Source organism: Ruditapes philippinarum, unplaced genomic scaffold (genome assembly GCF_026571515.1).
Source record: "Ruditapes philippinarum isolate M1 unplaced genomic scaffold, ASM2657151v2 ctg8471_1_1_1_1, whole genome shotgun sequence".
NCBI lineage: Eukaryota > Metazoa > Mollusca > Bivalvia > Venerida > Veneridae > Ruditapes > Ruditapes philippinarum.
The window spans coordinates 1-13,550 of record NW_026855969.1 but is presented as its reverse complement, the minus strand read 5'-3'; the positions used below and the strand labels follow the sequence as shown (position 1 = coordinate 13,550).

At 33.3% G+C, this 13,550-nt stretch overlaps 1 protein-coding gene across 1 annotated transcript; it reads right to left on the bottom strand.

Moving 5' to 3' along the window:
• Positions 1-9,047: 9,047 nt before the first annotated feature.
• Positions 9,048-13,330, bottom strand: LOC132744988 (uncharacterized). The gene is made up of 4 exons (XM_060733814.1): positions 13,014-13,330; positions 12,422-12,584; positions 11,847-11,981; positions 9,048-9,103 (listed from the first exon to the last, which is right to left on the bottom strand). Exons 1-4 carry the CDS (start codon positions 13,080-13,082, stop codon positions 9,048-9,050), a joined length of 423 nt encoding a protein of 140 aa, XP_060589797.1. The 5' UTR covers positions 13,083-13,330.
• Between the last annotated feature and the right edge of the window lie 220 nt (positions 13,331-13,550).

The window sequence follows — 13,550 nt, the reverse complement described above, 5'->3', positions numbered from 1 at the left end:
AGACAACAAATTACAGTTCTATGAAATAAATGGTTAAGGTGGAAAACTTTGATGTTTTTATAAAATAATAAATATTCCTTTACTACCTACCCCAAGTTTTACAAAAACTAAATTGTTCATAATGAAAATCTGTAGCCTGCCATTATAAATACAGATCTATTAATAGGGGTGTGGATTGTCGCTTAGGTGATGATCTGATCCAATTGATGATTCAGCACTTGCGATTCACAAATTAAACCATGAATCTTTTATCAAGACACCCATAAAAACATGAACATTAGTTCTGAAAACATGTTTAATTTTCTTTTAACAATTATGACACTAAACATTAATTTCATTAAAGGTTGAAACGAGTTGCGCCAATATACAATTCCACAAATTTCCTTCCAGTGTTAGGAAATACTTTGGTATTTCAATTGGAAATGAGAGAAAAGAAGTTTGTAAAACATGCTAGGCGAACTGACTTATACCGGTGGTACAACAAACTTGTCATATCACATTTCCAAACATAATAATTATTGGTGGAATTTTATATTGGTGCGACTCCTTTTCAGCCATTGTTGCAGACAGGATGTGTGACATCACACTCATGTATTGAATAAAACCGTCTTCGTTACATGTCAGTGATGTCACCTTCTTATAAATCTATACATAGGGACTACAAACATTTATCAATTTTCATGTAAAAACATAGTGTTCAATAGAGATAAAATGATTCCTTTTCATTCGTGATTATCTGAGTACTTGGATATCGCCTCAGCCCTATCTATTAATATATTGTGTGGAATTGTTTCTATGATGGTATTTTATTTTTTCATTATTTATTTTATTCCAAAAAATGACCAAAAACATACTTAATCAATAATACACCATATGTCCCACAGTTAACATTTTTGTTGAATTTTTTGTGAATTTCCAACAGCTGCCCTTAATTACAAAATGTACACAGTGTTTGTTTCCTCTTTCAGAACAATGAATGAACTAGTCCAATAAATTAGACGTTACAGTCTTGTTATAGTTTTATGTCGGTCAAGCCTGACGTCTAATAGTTATTCAAAACATGCCTATTGTCTTGCCTTTCAAGCTTTATTCAAAAGGTTATCTTCTTTTCTTTCAATTTCATGCTCAATCATAAACCAAAATTCTCAAACAAGAAACATGGCAATGCCATGAAACCAGGTTTTCTATTATCACCATTGTAGATAAATATATTGTATTTGAAATACAAATACAAGCAACAAACAATGTAACTATGTGCAATGTAAAACATGAATAATGTAGGAGGAATTGCCACTGAAGAAGTGTTCACTATATATTATGCATAAGGAAAAAAACAAAGGGCCATAATTAGGTCAAAAATTATCCAATCACAAAACCCCGACAATATGTGCCAGGGTGCTTGATGACAAAGCTTCTGTGAAAGTTTGAACAAAATCCGTTGAGAAATGTAGGACGAGTTCAGCACAGAAGAATTTGTTCACTATAATTATATTGATAATTCTGTATAATGAAAAAAAAACAAAGGGCCATAATTAGGTCAAATATTATCCAATCACAAAACCCTGACAATATGCGCCAGGGCACTTGATGACAAAGTTTCTGTGAAAGTTTGGTCAAAATCCTTTGAGAAATGTAGGAGAAGTTGCGCACGATAGAAATTGTTCACTATATATTCTTTATAAGGAAAAAAAACAAAGGGCCATAATTAGGTCAAATATTATCCAATCACAAAACCCCAACAATATGCGCCAGGGCACTTGATAACAAAGCTTCTGTGAAAATTTGGTCAAAATCCTTTGAGAAATGTAGGAGAAGTTGCGCACGATAGAAATTGTTCACTATATATTCTGTGTAAGGAAAAAAAAAAAAGGGCCATAATTAGGTCAAATATTATCCAATCACAAAACCCTGACAATATGCGCCAGGGCACTTGATGACAAAGCTTCTGTGAAAGTTTGAACAAAATCCATTGAGAATTGTAGAGGGAGTTCAGCACAGAAGAAATTGTTCACTAAATATTCTATATAAGGAAAAAAAACAAAGGGCAATAATTAGGTCAAATATTATCCAATCGCAAAACCCCGACAATATGCCCCAGGGCACTTGGTGACAAAGGTTCTGTGAAAGTTTGCTCAAAATCCGTGGAGAAATGTAGGAGGAGTTGCGCACAGAAGAAATTGTTTACTATATATTCTTTATAAGGGAAAAAAACAAAGGGCCGTAATTAGGTCAAATATTATCCAATCGCAAAACCCCGACCAAAACCCTGACAATATGCGCCAGGGCACTTGATGACAAAGCTTCTGTGAAAGTTTGAACAAAATCCATTGAGAATTGTAGAGGGAGTTCAGCACAGAAGAAATTGTTCACTATATATTCTATATAAGGAAAAAAAACAAAGGGCAATAATTAGGTCAAATATTATCCAATCGCAAAACCCCGACAATATGCCCCAGGGCACTTGGTGACAAAGGTTCTGTGAAAGTTTGGTCAAAATCCGTGGAGAAATGTAGGAGGAGTTGCGCACAGATAGAAATTGTTCACTATATATTCTTTATAAGGAAAAAAAAACAAAGGGCCGTAATTAGGTCAAATATTATCCAATCGCAAAACCCCGACAATATGCCCCAGGGCACTTGATGACAAAGCTTCTGTGAAAGTTTGGTCAAAATCCGTTGAGAAATGTAGGAGGAGTTGGGCACAGAAGAAATTGTTCACTATATATTCTATGTAAGGAAAAAAAACAAAGGGCCATAATTAGGTCAAATATTATCCAATCGCAAAACCCCGACAATATGCGCCAGGGCACTTGATGACAAAGCTTCTGTGAAAGTTTGGTCAAAATCCGTTGAGAAATGTAGAAGGAGTTGCGCACAGAAGAAATTGTTTACGCCCCGCCCGCCCATCCGCCTGCCGACATACCTCAATCTAATAACCAGTTTTTTCCTTCAGAAAACCTGGTTAAAAATATACTTATCCAGGGTTCTCACTAGGACTTTAAAACATGGAGTCCATGAACTCCCAACCCTGAAAAAGTTGGAGTCCAAAAGCGTGTCGCAATCAATATGTTTACAGATTAGTCATTCAATGCTCACAATAGCATTGCTGATATTTTGAATCTTCAAGAGACTTCCAAAGTTTATAGTTATTCAAAAGAAACTCGGAAATACATAGTATAATTATTGTTTTGTTGTTGATATTTATTATGAAATTATTTCATTATAATGCATCAACACATGGAAATCGTTTGTTTGTTGTTTTTTTTCACTTTTATACCAAATCAAATTTTATTCTGGTTAAATAAGTCCACTCTAAAGACAAAAAGTTTATATTTGTAAACAAAAAACGTAAATGTATATAGGCAGCGTTTAGCGGAATGAATAGGAAAATCTTGTACAGCTTCAAACAGTGTGTAAGAGATTCATCCGATCGACAATTATTTTAGCAAATATCTTCAAAAGGGGGCAAATTGAAGATCGATATTTAAAGATTTAATGTTGATTAAATAATAAAGGAACAATTCATTCGCATGTTTGGCTTGGAAACCGAGAATTTTTGCAAAATTTTAGGGTTTCTGGCGAACGTGAAATCGCCGATGTTCGGGATCAATTTTCGGATAGAATCTAAATATCAAAGAAAAGCGTATGTGTATTTTGGTTTGTTGGCACAATATCTTAAATTCTTAATAGTCTTATCGAAAGTTTTTGCAAAAATGAAACTACTGTAAAGCATAATTGTGCATAGAAAATGCCCAAAATATTTGACAATCATTCAAAATTACACTCATTTGTCATTTGAGAAACAGTCTTTAAACTTGCGGCGTAAATAGTCGATAATTTTATCCTTTTGTCGGTAAAATTTGCTTATTTCCAATCAACTGTTGAATTATCACCTCGTGTTATATCTGGTAATTACAAGTCATGTACTGTACAGCGCGTGTATACATTAGTCTGATCACTATTGCGTGATAATGATCGTAAGCATTATTGCTGATTGGCTAATCGCTTCACGGGGTCGATGTGCATAGGACCGCCTACCTATAGACTGACACACGCTGGTGCATTTGTGTATTTCTGGTTGTAAACAATCGGTAATGTTTATGCGTCCCCAGGCAAAATTAAGCGTAAGTGGAATCCTTGCTCTGAAATATTTGCGTCCAGCTGTAATAAACATGCGTACAGGGACGCCGAAATAAGCGTCCCTGAGAACCCTGCTTATCAATTTAAAATAAAATATAAACATCATTCTACTTAAGTCTATCGGCCATAAGTACAGCGTTTTACAGATTGGTTCCAAGTTTTTGAACGGAAATTATATTCGATCACGCTGACGGTGCATAGCAAATTATTTCGTTAAAAAAATATAGAATCCGTTAAAATCTTCTGATTCAGTTAAACGCTTGCATTTGAATTAGCCAATCAGATTTCGCGCACTGTAGAGAGGCCATTTGTTTATCGGCTGTATAAGGAATTTTTATTACATGAGAGGATTAAATCATGATTTTTCGGATGTGACAGTTTAATTATTTTGTCAAAAGGTATTTATTTTTAAGTTTTGTTCAAAAATTGGTCAAAATTAATGTAAATACACACTGTTTTGTTTTTTCGTTCCGCCTGATTTTCTGGTGAAACGTGCTATGGGTTTTTGAGCAATTTTGATATGATGTTGCTTTGCCCAGGAGCAAAACTATCTCAAACTTCAAAGTGATTTCATATTTATAGCGAGCTCGACGAGCTGGCCCGAAGGGCCTGCTCGCAAAGCGAGCTTTACGGTAACGCGAGTACCTGCTAAGTGATGGTTTTGAAAACTTTCGTCCGAAGTACCAAATTGGACACATCGCAACTTTTCAAATTTAAAGATAACGATAAAAACTGAGGAATTCTGACTGAAAACGGATGTGTAGACTGGTCACCCGCGCACGTCTATGGGAACCATAATTGGACAGGGAACCAGAACAACGGAAGCTGTGTATAAAATAACGAATGACAGTTTTAAAACGGAAAATGTAAATTGAAAATTGAAGGCGCCATTTTGTTTGAAAAATCTGATAAATAAAAACATTTTTTTGTCGAATTTTGTTGTAAAAACTATCTAGAATGAAAGAAAATGGTCTAACTAAGAAAATGAATCCGAACACCAATATCTTTTATTCAGTCGTTAACGCTGTACAGACGTTTAAAGTATTGTTTACGTGACGTCACAATGTAGCGCCAAACAGCACGTGCAAAACAATCAAATCAATTACGCTATTTTAATGTCGCAAACGTTTTAGATTTAACATTTATTTCACTTTTAATAATCTTTATTTCGCTTGAAAAATTATAGAGTGAAATAAAAGAAACAAACAAAGTTTTATCAACGTTTCCAAAACTCAGGGGCGGAGCCATATTAACACAGTCCGTGTGACGTCACACGCACTCGTCACTGCATTTGAAATAAAAATGAGCGATTATTTCATACTGATTCACGTTAAAAGTACATCGAGCTCGATTTGAGGCTTTGCCTTTTTCATATTAGGAGTTTAGGACTATAATGAACATTTCTGACCAAGAGAAACATGTATACAATATTGCCTGAAGTTTAAACTCATAAAGCATACAGATAGGACAATTAAAAGACATGTTTGGAATGGGAGTGTGATTTAATATTTAATTTTTTCGCGAATTTTCATTACAAATTCAACAATTAAAGAATAATAATGTTATTCGGTTATAATTGTTCAAGTTAATATACGAAATATGAAAACAAACGTTATACTTACATCAACTATGCCATATTTTGTGTTGTTCTATAGAAGAATGTATTAAAAATAACAAAATATGTCAAAAAAAATATTTTTTTGTTGTTGTTGTCGCCGTCAAGTGCGTGTAAATCGCTTTATCGTGGAAGTCACTTTCATTATTTAGGTTTCAAACCACTAAATATTTAATTTTTCTTCAGAATATATTTTTGATTACCAGAGGCAAATATTCACACTATTGCATAATGTACAGTGTAAAAATGGTCTCATAGCTGTATCAATATTTGCCCAATCATGCTGAAATGTTCAATAAATACAGAAAAGAGACACGTTATCATTTTTATTCAGTTTTTTTTTTCATTCAAGATATAAGTTTAATATGTAGATCTATTTCTTAAAAATGTGAGCGCGTGTCGAAAATCGATTGAGCAAAATTATGTCCTAATACCGCGTGTGCCCAACCTGACTGTGTATTACACTGTTACAGCCTGGCAGCGTCGTGGCATCGATGCTACATGCCGTTGTAGATAATTTTGGGGTCGGCGAGGAAGGTTATCAACGCGCCATAATGCTCTGCACTTAATGATTAGCCCTCTTATGGTATTACGCTGTACACCAATGCGTTGCACAGACTACAAATGATACAGACATGTAATAAGTAAATAAAAATATGCATTTTTTATGTTCGTCTTTGGTAGAAACTGACTTTAAATGATTTTCGGGTTTTACAATGCAAAGGAATTAAAATAATTATATTTAAACAAATAAATTTTGTTACCAACCTCTGTGTGGTGTACTCCAGCGTTGACCAAACGTAGGGCTATGCCACGCTGTTGTATAAATAATCTACACATGTTATGTTTTTCTGATATGTGGATCTCTGTCGTATCCGGGAATATCATGTACAATCGTATTTCACCCATTCACACATTTTTTTCGTGCATTGTGTGAATTTCGTGCGTCCATGGTTGAACGCGCCGCATAATTAAAATTGACAAGCTTGAGTACGGGAAAAGGGTGGAAATGCAGCCAATAGTCAGAACACAATATTTTGTAAAAATAATTATTGACGAACGAAAAAGTTATGAGGACATAAAAGGTGCACACTTATAAGATTTGCTAAGTGTGCTTTTATTTATTTTGGATTTGGGGAATGTAGACAGTGCCCCCGTCAAGGGCCGCTAAACTTGTTGATAAGAAAAAACAGATCCAATATATGGGAAATTACAAAAATGGAGGAAATTCAACGAACAGTAAATAGAATAATAATATATATCTAAAGTGTCAGTCTGGGAACTAAATTAAAAAAAAAAGGGCAAATGGTTTAAAAAAATGAGAAAAAAGTCTGCACAAATACACTTCTAACATAGAAGGGAATAATAAAAGCGAAATTATAATACAAATGAATGAATAGAATTTCTACAACTAAAAAAAACAGAGGCATAACATAATATCAAAAAATATGAGAGGTAATCTCAGAACTAAAGAAAATTACAAAAATATTGAGATGTGATCAACGAAAGCTTTAGGAAACAAAAAGGGAGGGGCAATTGAGAATTGTAATTAACTGATTAAAACTGTTTTCAAAATCTGCAAGATTAAACGTTGTATAAAGTATGCCCCTCAAAGTTTTTCTAGGAAATATATACCAGCCTCTCAGAAATTTCAATTCAGGAGATATGTAAACACGTTTGAAATAGGAGTACCTAAGAATATTTGTTAAGTGTATGTAGCTTGACATTTTCCTTACTAAACCTAAATTAAAAAAGGTATGGCGTTCTGTGATGGGGCCGGTCCATAGTTCATAAGAACGTTAATCCGTTCGTACGTACGTCAATTCTTACATGTCCGATCTATGACTTAATAACTTGTGTAGGAATAAGTCTTGATTTATTTTAATTGGTAGGGACATTGTCCATGGCCAATAGATAACCGTAATCGTTTTTGAGGTGACATTGACCTTGACAACAAAAAGTTTGTTCTTCCAATAACTAAGGAACGCTTTTGCCAACAGTCCTAAGAAATGGGTTGGAGGTTGGCCATGAATAGTAGATTACCCATTTAAATTGTAAGGACATTAGCTAGGTCAAAGGTGAATGTCACCGTGACCTTGTCAACTAAAAGCTTGTCCAATTAATAGCAAGAAAGCACTTTATCGTACACTCCTAAGATTTGGTGTGGGTGTTAAGTTTTACTTGCTGCTGATCCCTATTGATTTTTAGGTCAATGGTACTGGTCATGGTGACAATGCCACTAAAAGTTTGTCATACAATAACTAAGACACATTTCAACCTTCAAGTATAGGTTGGTCATGACTAGAATATGACCCCTGATGATTAAAGGTCATATTGTAAAAGGTCATGGTCATAGTCGCATTGTAAAATATTTATGTAATCAATCACTTGCGAAGGTTTACGCCATTTTTGTACATTCGAAGGGACATTGTCCATGGGCAGAGGATGCCCACTTTTGAATTTTAGGTCATTCGGCCAAAAGTCAAGGTCACAGTGACACTTGTAGTAAATTTCTTGTCTTATCAATAACTTTGTTTTGAGAAGTAACAAGCGTACGTTTATGAAATTCTGAAGGAACATTGTCCATGGTCTGCAAGATACACCTATTGACTTTGACCTTTTATTAAGGTCCATGTCACAGCGACGCATGAAACAGACTCTTTACGTCAGTTGTAGGCATTGTCAAGGTAATATTTTTGCCAGAATTCATCGGGTATAGATCTTAAAGTAGTCTAAATAAAGATTATCACCTGTTTATTCAAGTTCGTTTGAAAATTTAATGAGTCTTTAGGGTTATGTAAAAAAGTAAAACCAATCCTGTCAGCAAACAGTAAACATATTGAACAACGCCTGAATTGAAATATCAATCAATTTATTAAAATGCAGAAATTAACAAAGCTCTCACTCAATACAAAATAATATAAAAACACATGCAAAAGAGGATTCTGTCTGTTCGCCTGAAAATGAAAGAGAGAAAAGGACCGTTATTTATAAATCCTTATTGATGCAAAATAGATGAGATCATATATAAATATGGGTACTTAATAATAAAATCGCAATAATACGGTCATTTCTCCTATGAAATCATGATATTTTTTAATGAAATATTTTTAATAAAAATATAGAATTTTTTATGCCAATTTTTTGATTTACTTATTGTTTGTAATGAAAATAGTTTTAGTGACCTACTTTCTAAATAATTATGGAAACTGTTTTATTAGAAGTATGTAACGAACTTTAATTCACCCTCAAAGTTACAGGTAAAATTTCAGGTATGTTTATGTACTTACTTCTTAATCATTCGGAAGTCCTTGCTCATTGTTATCGTTTGATACAACTCCATGCACATCTATAATTATAAATAAAAAAAACATATGTAGAGGATATTGAATGCGTGTAGGTTCATTACTATTGGACGATTTTAAAAAAATCATATTAGGCAAGCCTCTGGCAAGCATAACATTTTTTTGTTCAACGAGTTCAATAAATTCTGTATTGAACTTACACGAATATAATATTCGATTTATCACACACCAAAAAATAAATACTGTTCAAAATGAAAAAGATTCATTTCTTTCATTCACGCGCTCATAGTGTAAACGCTGCAATGTTAGAGTTACACTATGAGCGCGTCAATGAAAAAATAAATCTTTTTCATTTTAAACCGTATTTATTTTTTGGTATGTCATAAATATAATATTATATTCCTATCAGTTCATAACTGGATTTTTTCATATGTATTTTACCAGTATACAGATACATGTAAACCAGGCTGCACATCCGTGCATTCTGAACCAGTTCTGTACTTTTAGCTAACTTCTATAGAAAATTTTGCAGATTGGTGGACAGTTTTTTGTTGTTGTTTTTTTTTTTTTAATTGAAGGTTGAAAAGTCAGCAGATAAAGATAATTACGGCTTGCAAATATGTACAGTCTTACCAGTGCTGCTCTAGTTTAATCTATTTTTATTTCCTTTCAGGCTACCCCACAACACTACCTATTCTATTACAAGCATATGATATAGCAATGAAATAGAATGTCCCCAGGTTAAAATTTGCAAAGTGTGAAATATAATTATCTCCCATATTTGATACATTCAAAAACGTTTTTTGAACAAAAATAAAACAATTCTGTTTTAAACATGGAATAAAAAGCAGAAAAAAGCTGTAAACTCAAAATTTCCCAAGAAATTAAATATGATCTTTTTAAAGTTTCAAAGCGGACTTAATTGGATGAAAGACGATACCCGTTTAGTCTGCATTATTATTATCGTATATAAACCAATTCAAGACAAATCTGTGAAAAATAGCCTCCTTATTAATAACTATAAGGAAAAGGCATATTTTCAGTCTGCCCTTTATTAAAAGGGCGGACGCATTTTTCAGTCTGCCCTTTAATAAAAGGGCGGACAACTCTTTGTCCCTTTCTCGTACGAGAAGGGGAATCCTGTGATGCGTGTATGTGGTCGCACGGTCACTTTCCTGAATTGTCCTCGATGCATGTATGTGGTCGCATGGTCGAAAACTCTATTAGAAATTATAACGTCTTTAAAAATGCTTTAGAACTGTCTGGTGCAAAAATTTTAATGTTCTTAAAAAGTCCTGCTTAACTAAAAAGGAGTTCGAAATCCTAAATAGGACTTTGTTACTTTTTTGTAGTTTTAAAATTCTAATAAGGATTTATCACTTTTAATTAGGAGTTACAAAAGCCTAATTTCGACTTCGACACTCATAATTAGGAGAAATAAGCCTACTTACAATTTTGTAAATCTTAATAAGAAGTTTTAAAAAGCCTATTTAGGAGAAATAATAAATAAAATTAGGAGCTGGGAAATAAAATCTTAAATAGAAGGGGCTTCAACCTAATTTGAACTTTGTAACTTCTAACTAGGTTTTTATACAAGGAACAAATAAGAATTTCATTTCTCCTAATAAGTTTTTGTAACTTCTAATTAGGTTTTTACACAAGGATCAAATAAGAATTTCATTTCTCCTAATAAGTCATTAAAACTAATACACAAAGTCTTAATTATAGTAAAAACGTCACGCCAACACAGTAAGGTCATATAGCGACTTTCCAGCTATACAGGTAAGAAGACCTCCGGTACCTGTCCGTGCACGAAAGGAAACTTTTAAAAGTAGACCCCCATGTTCCTAGCTTCCTCACATGAAAAAAAATCTAAGTCCCTGTCGCGATTTGAACCCACAGAAGATGTAGATCGACACTAGTCTAATTGCATAAATACGCAAAGCAATATACTTAAAACATGAGTATTAAATATGCACTTAACATGTAGAGTAGATCATAGAAAGCATGGAATAACATAAATATTGATGCTGTTAGTAAATTGTATTTAGTATCGTGTGTGATAATGAAAGAATAATATATTAGTAATTCATCATATAAATGTCGTGTATTAAATCATGTAGAACTAGATAGACTTTTTTTATTAAGAACTATTTTGTAAGAATACCCAAATGATACGTTTCTATTGTTTTTATCAATATTTGAAATATTTCTTGAAAAAAAAAGCCCATTGGAGACAAATCCACTTTAAAAAGCATTTTTTTTTATTTTGAGTTCATCAGATTAATCAGGACATTCATTGATGTCCAAAAGTTATTAAATATGTACAAACATTTACTCAATACTTAATATAATTTAATACCACTAGCTAGCTTCATTTTACATCTTGCGACATTAAACGATAGTGTTGCGACATTTAACAGCAAGGGAAAACCGTTCGACAGTAAACGTTATCATTGTGACATTTAACTGCAGAAGATTTTGCGACATTTAATGGCGACAAGTTCTGCAACATTTAGCGGCGTTGAGACATGTATATAACGGCGCCACACACATCATTTGAGCCGCGTCACGACAAAACCAACGTAATGCGTTTGCGACCAGCATGGATCCAGACCAGCCTGCGCATCCGCGCAGTCTGATCAGGATCCATGCTGTTCGCTTACCAACTCTTTTATAAGTAGAGAAACTGATAGCGAACAGCATGGATCCTGATCAGACTGCGCGGATTGCTAAAACGTCTTTATTGTAAAAAACATATTAATAAAGAATCAGGCAATAACTTACGGCTGATCACACTAGATGTCGTGGAAATAGTACCGTCTGCGTCCATTTGGAGCACGCTGCGGTTGTTTAGCAACTGTGCTTCAGACGCCAATTTTTCGGCGGCTGCTTGTAGAAGTCTTGCCACACAATCATCAGCTAAAAAGTAAGTAAAAAAAACAATTTTGTCAAAAATGTAATATACATATTTATTCTTAGAAACAAAATTTAAGCTCCTGATATATTCAAAAAAAAATTTAAGTCATGAGCACTTTTTAAGATAAAGGTGAGTGTATTATGTAAGAAGTTGTTCTGCTCAAATGTCCTAATAAAATTATATTGTTATCAAGAGAGACTCAATTCTTTCTTAGTATTTTAGAAAAAAATACTTTATAAGAGTATCAATGTGTAGTCTTGCACGTCTTTAATTACATTAAATTTTGGTCTCTTAATATTACACCATTGAATGAAACTAAGATTTATTTGGGACACCAATTTGATTACTTTGCAAAATTGCAGCATTCATTTGTGCTAAGACAAAATTAGCATTACAGGAAATAAGATGCCAATAAATAAAAAATTATTGTAAAAAATCAAACCTGTGACCGTGTCTTTTGCGGCAAACATATCAGGTATATCAATATAATTCTTGGACAACACCATATCCCGTGAGTCGGCCTCATTTAAGTCCGTCTCAGGATCCACTTGTTGGCCTCGTCTGCCGTAAAAGCGGCGACGGAGTCGGTTCATGGTTCGAGCCCACTGTTAACACAAAGCAACACAGATTATAATCCGGTTGGATAATTTCTGAAGTTATCTTAAGAAATCACGACTGTACCATAAGATTGAGCGAAAACAACGATTATCAATTTCATGTCCAGAAATTGTCCTTGATTGATTTTAATATTTTGTGTTTAATACTTGTTTGCTGCTTAAAGATGTCCACAAAGGCCTGGGTTTATTTCATTTTATTTATATTTTTTTTGTTTATTTGTTTGTTTTTCTTTCTTTTTTCTTTCTTTCTTTCTTTCTTTCTTTCTTTCTTTCTTTCTTTCTAAAATTATTCATTCATTCATTCATTCATTTATCAGTTTTTAAATAATAATTTAATTAATTAAACTTAGATACTCATATGTAAGTACATTCCCTTTCTAAAATACTTTGTTATACAAATCTTAGTGTATCACTTACTCTTTTATTACATGCTTGTTTTGCTCTCACACACCAAACAAAACATCCTGTTTTATCTTCTTCAGCCATTATGAAATAAGTTGCAGTTGTCAACGCCAATGTTCAGTATGTCTTCGTTGCTTGAAAACGACGTCAAAAATGACTATGACGTCATGACGTTGTTAAACAAAGGGAGATCACTGGAAAACTTAATTATTTGTAGGTTTATTCATATTTGTGTTAGAACTTTTGAATAAATTATTGTCTCGGTATTATTGTGCATTTGATTGGTCCACGTGATCAGTTATATGTTAAGAGTGCGTGTTAGCAATTAAGTATATATAGACATTTCATTGTCTGTAACTGGTTGTCTCCTTTGATAATAAATCGCGAATCGCCAAAACTTTCCTCATTGCAAAAGAGTTTCGTAAATTGCAATTTTGGGTTTGATAGCATTATTTGGACAAGGAAGTATTTTGACTTCATACATAATACTCATTCATTATAATTATACCAATTGCCAAAGATGTAAAAGATAGTTCATCTATATAGAAAAAG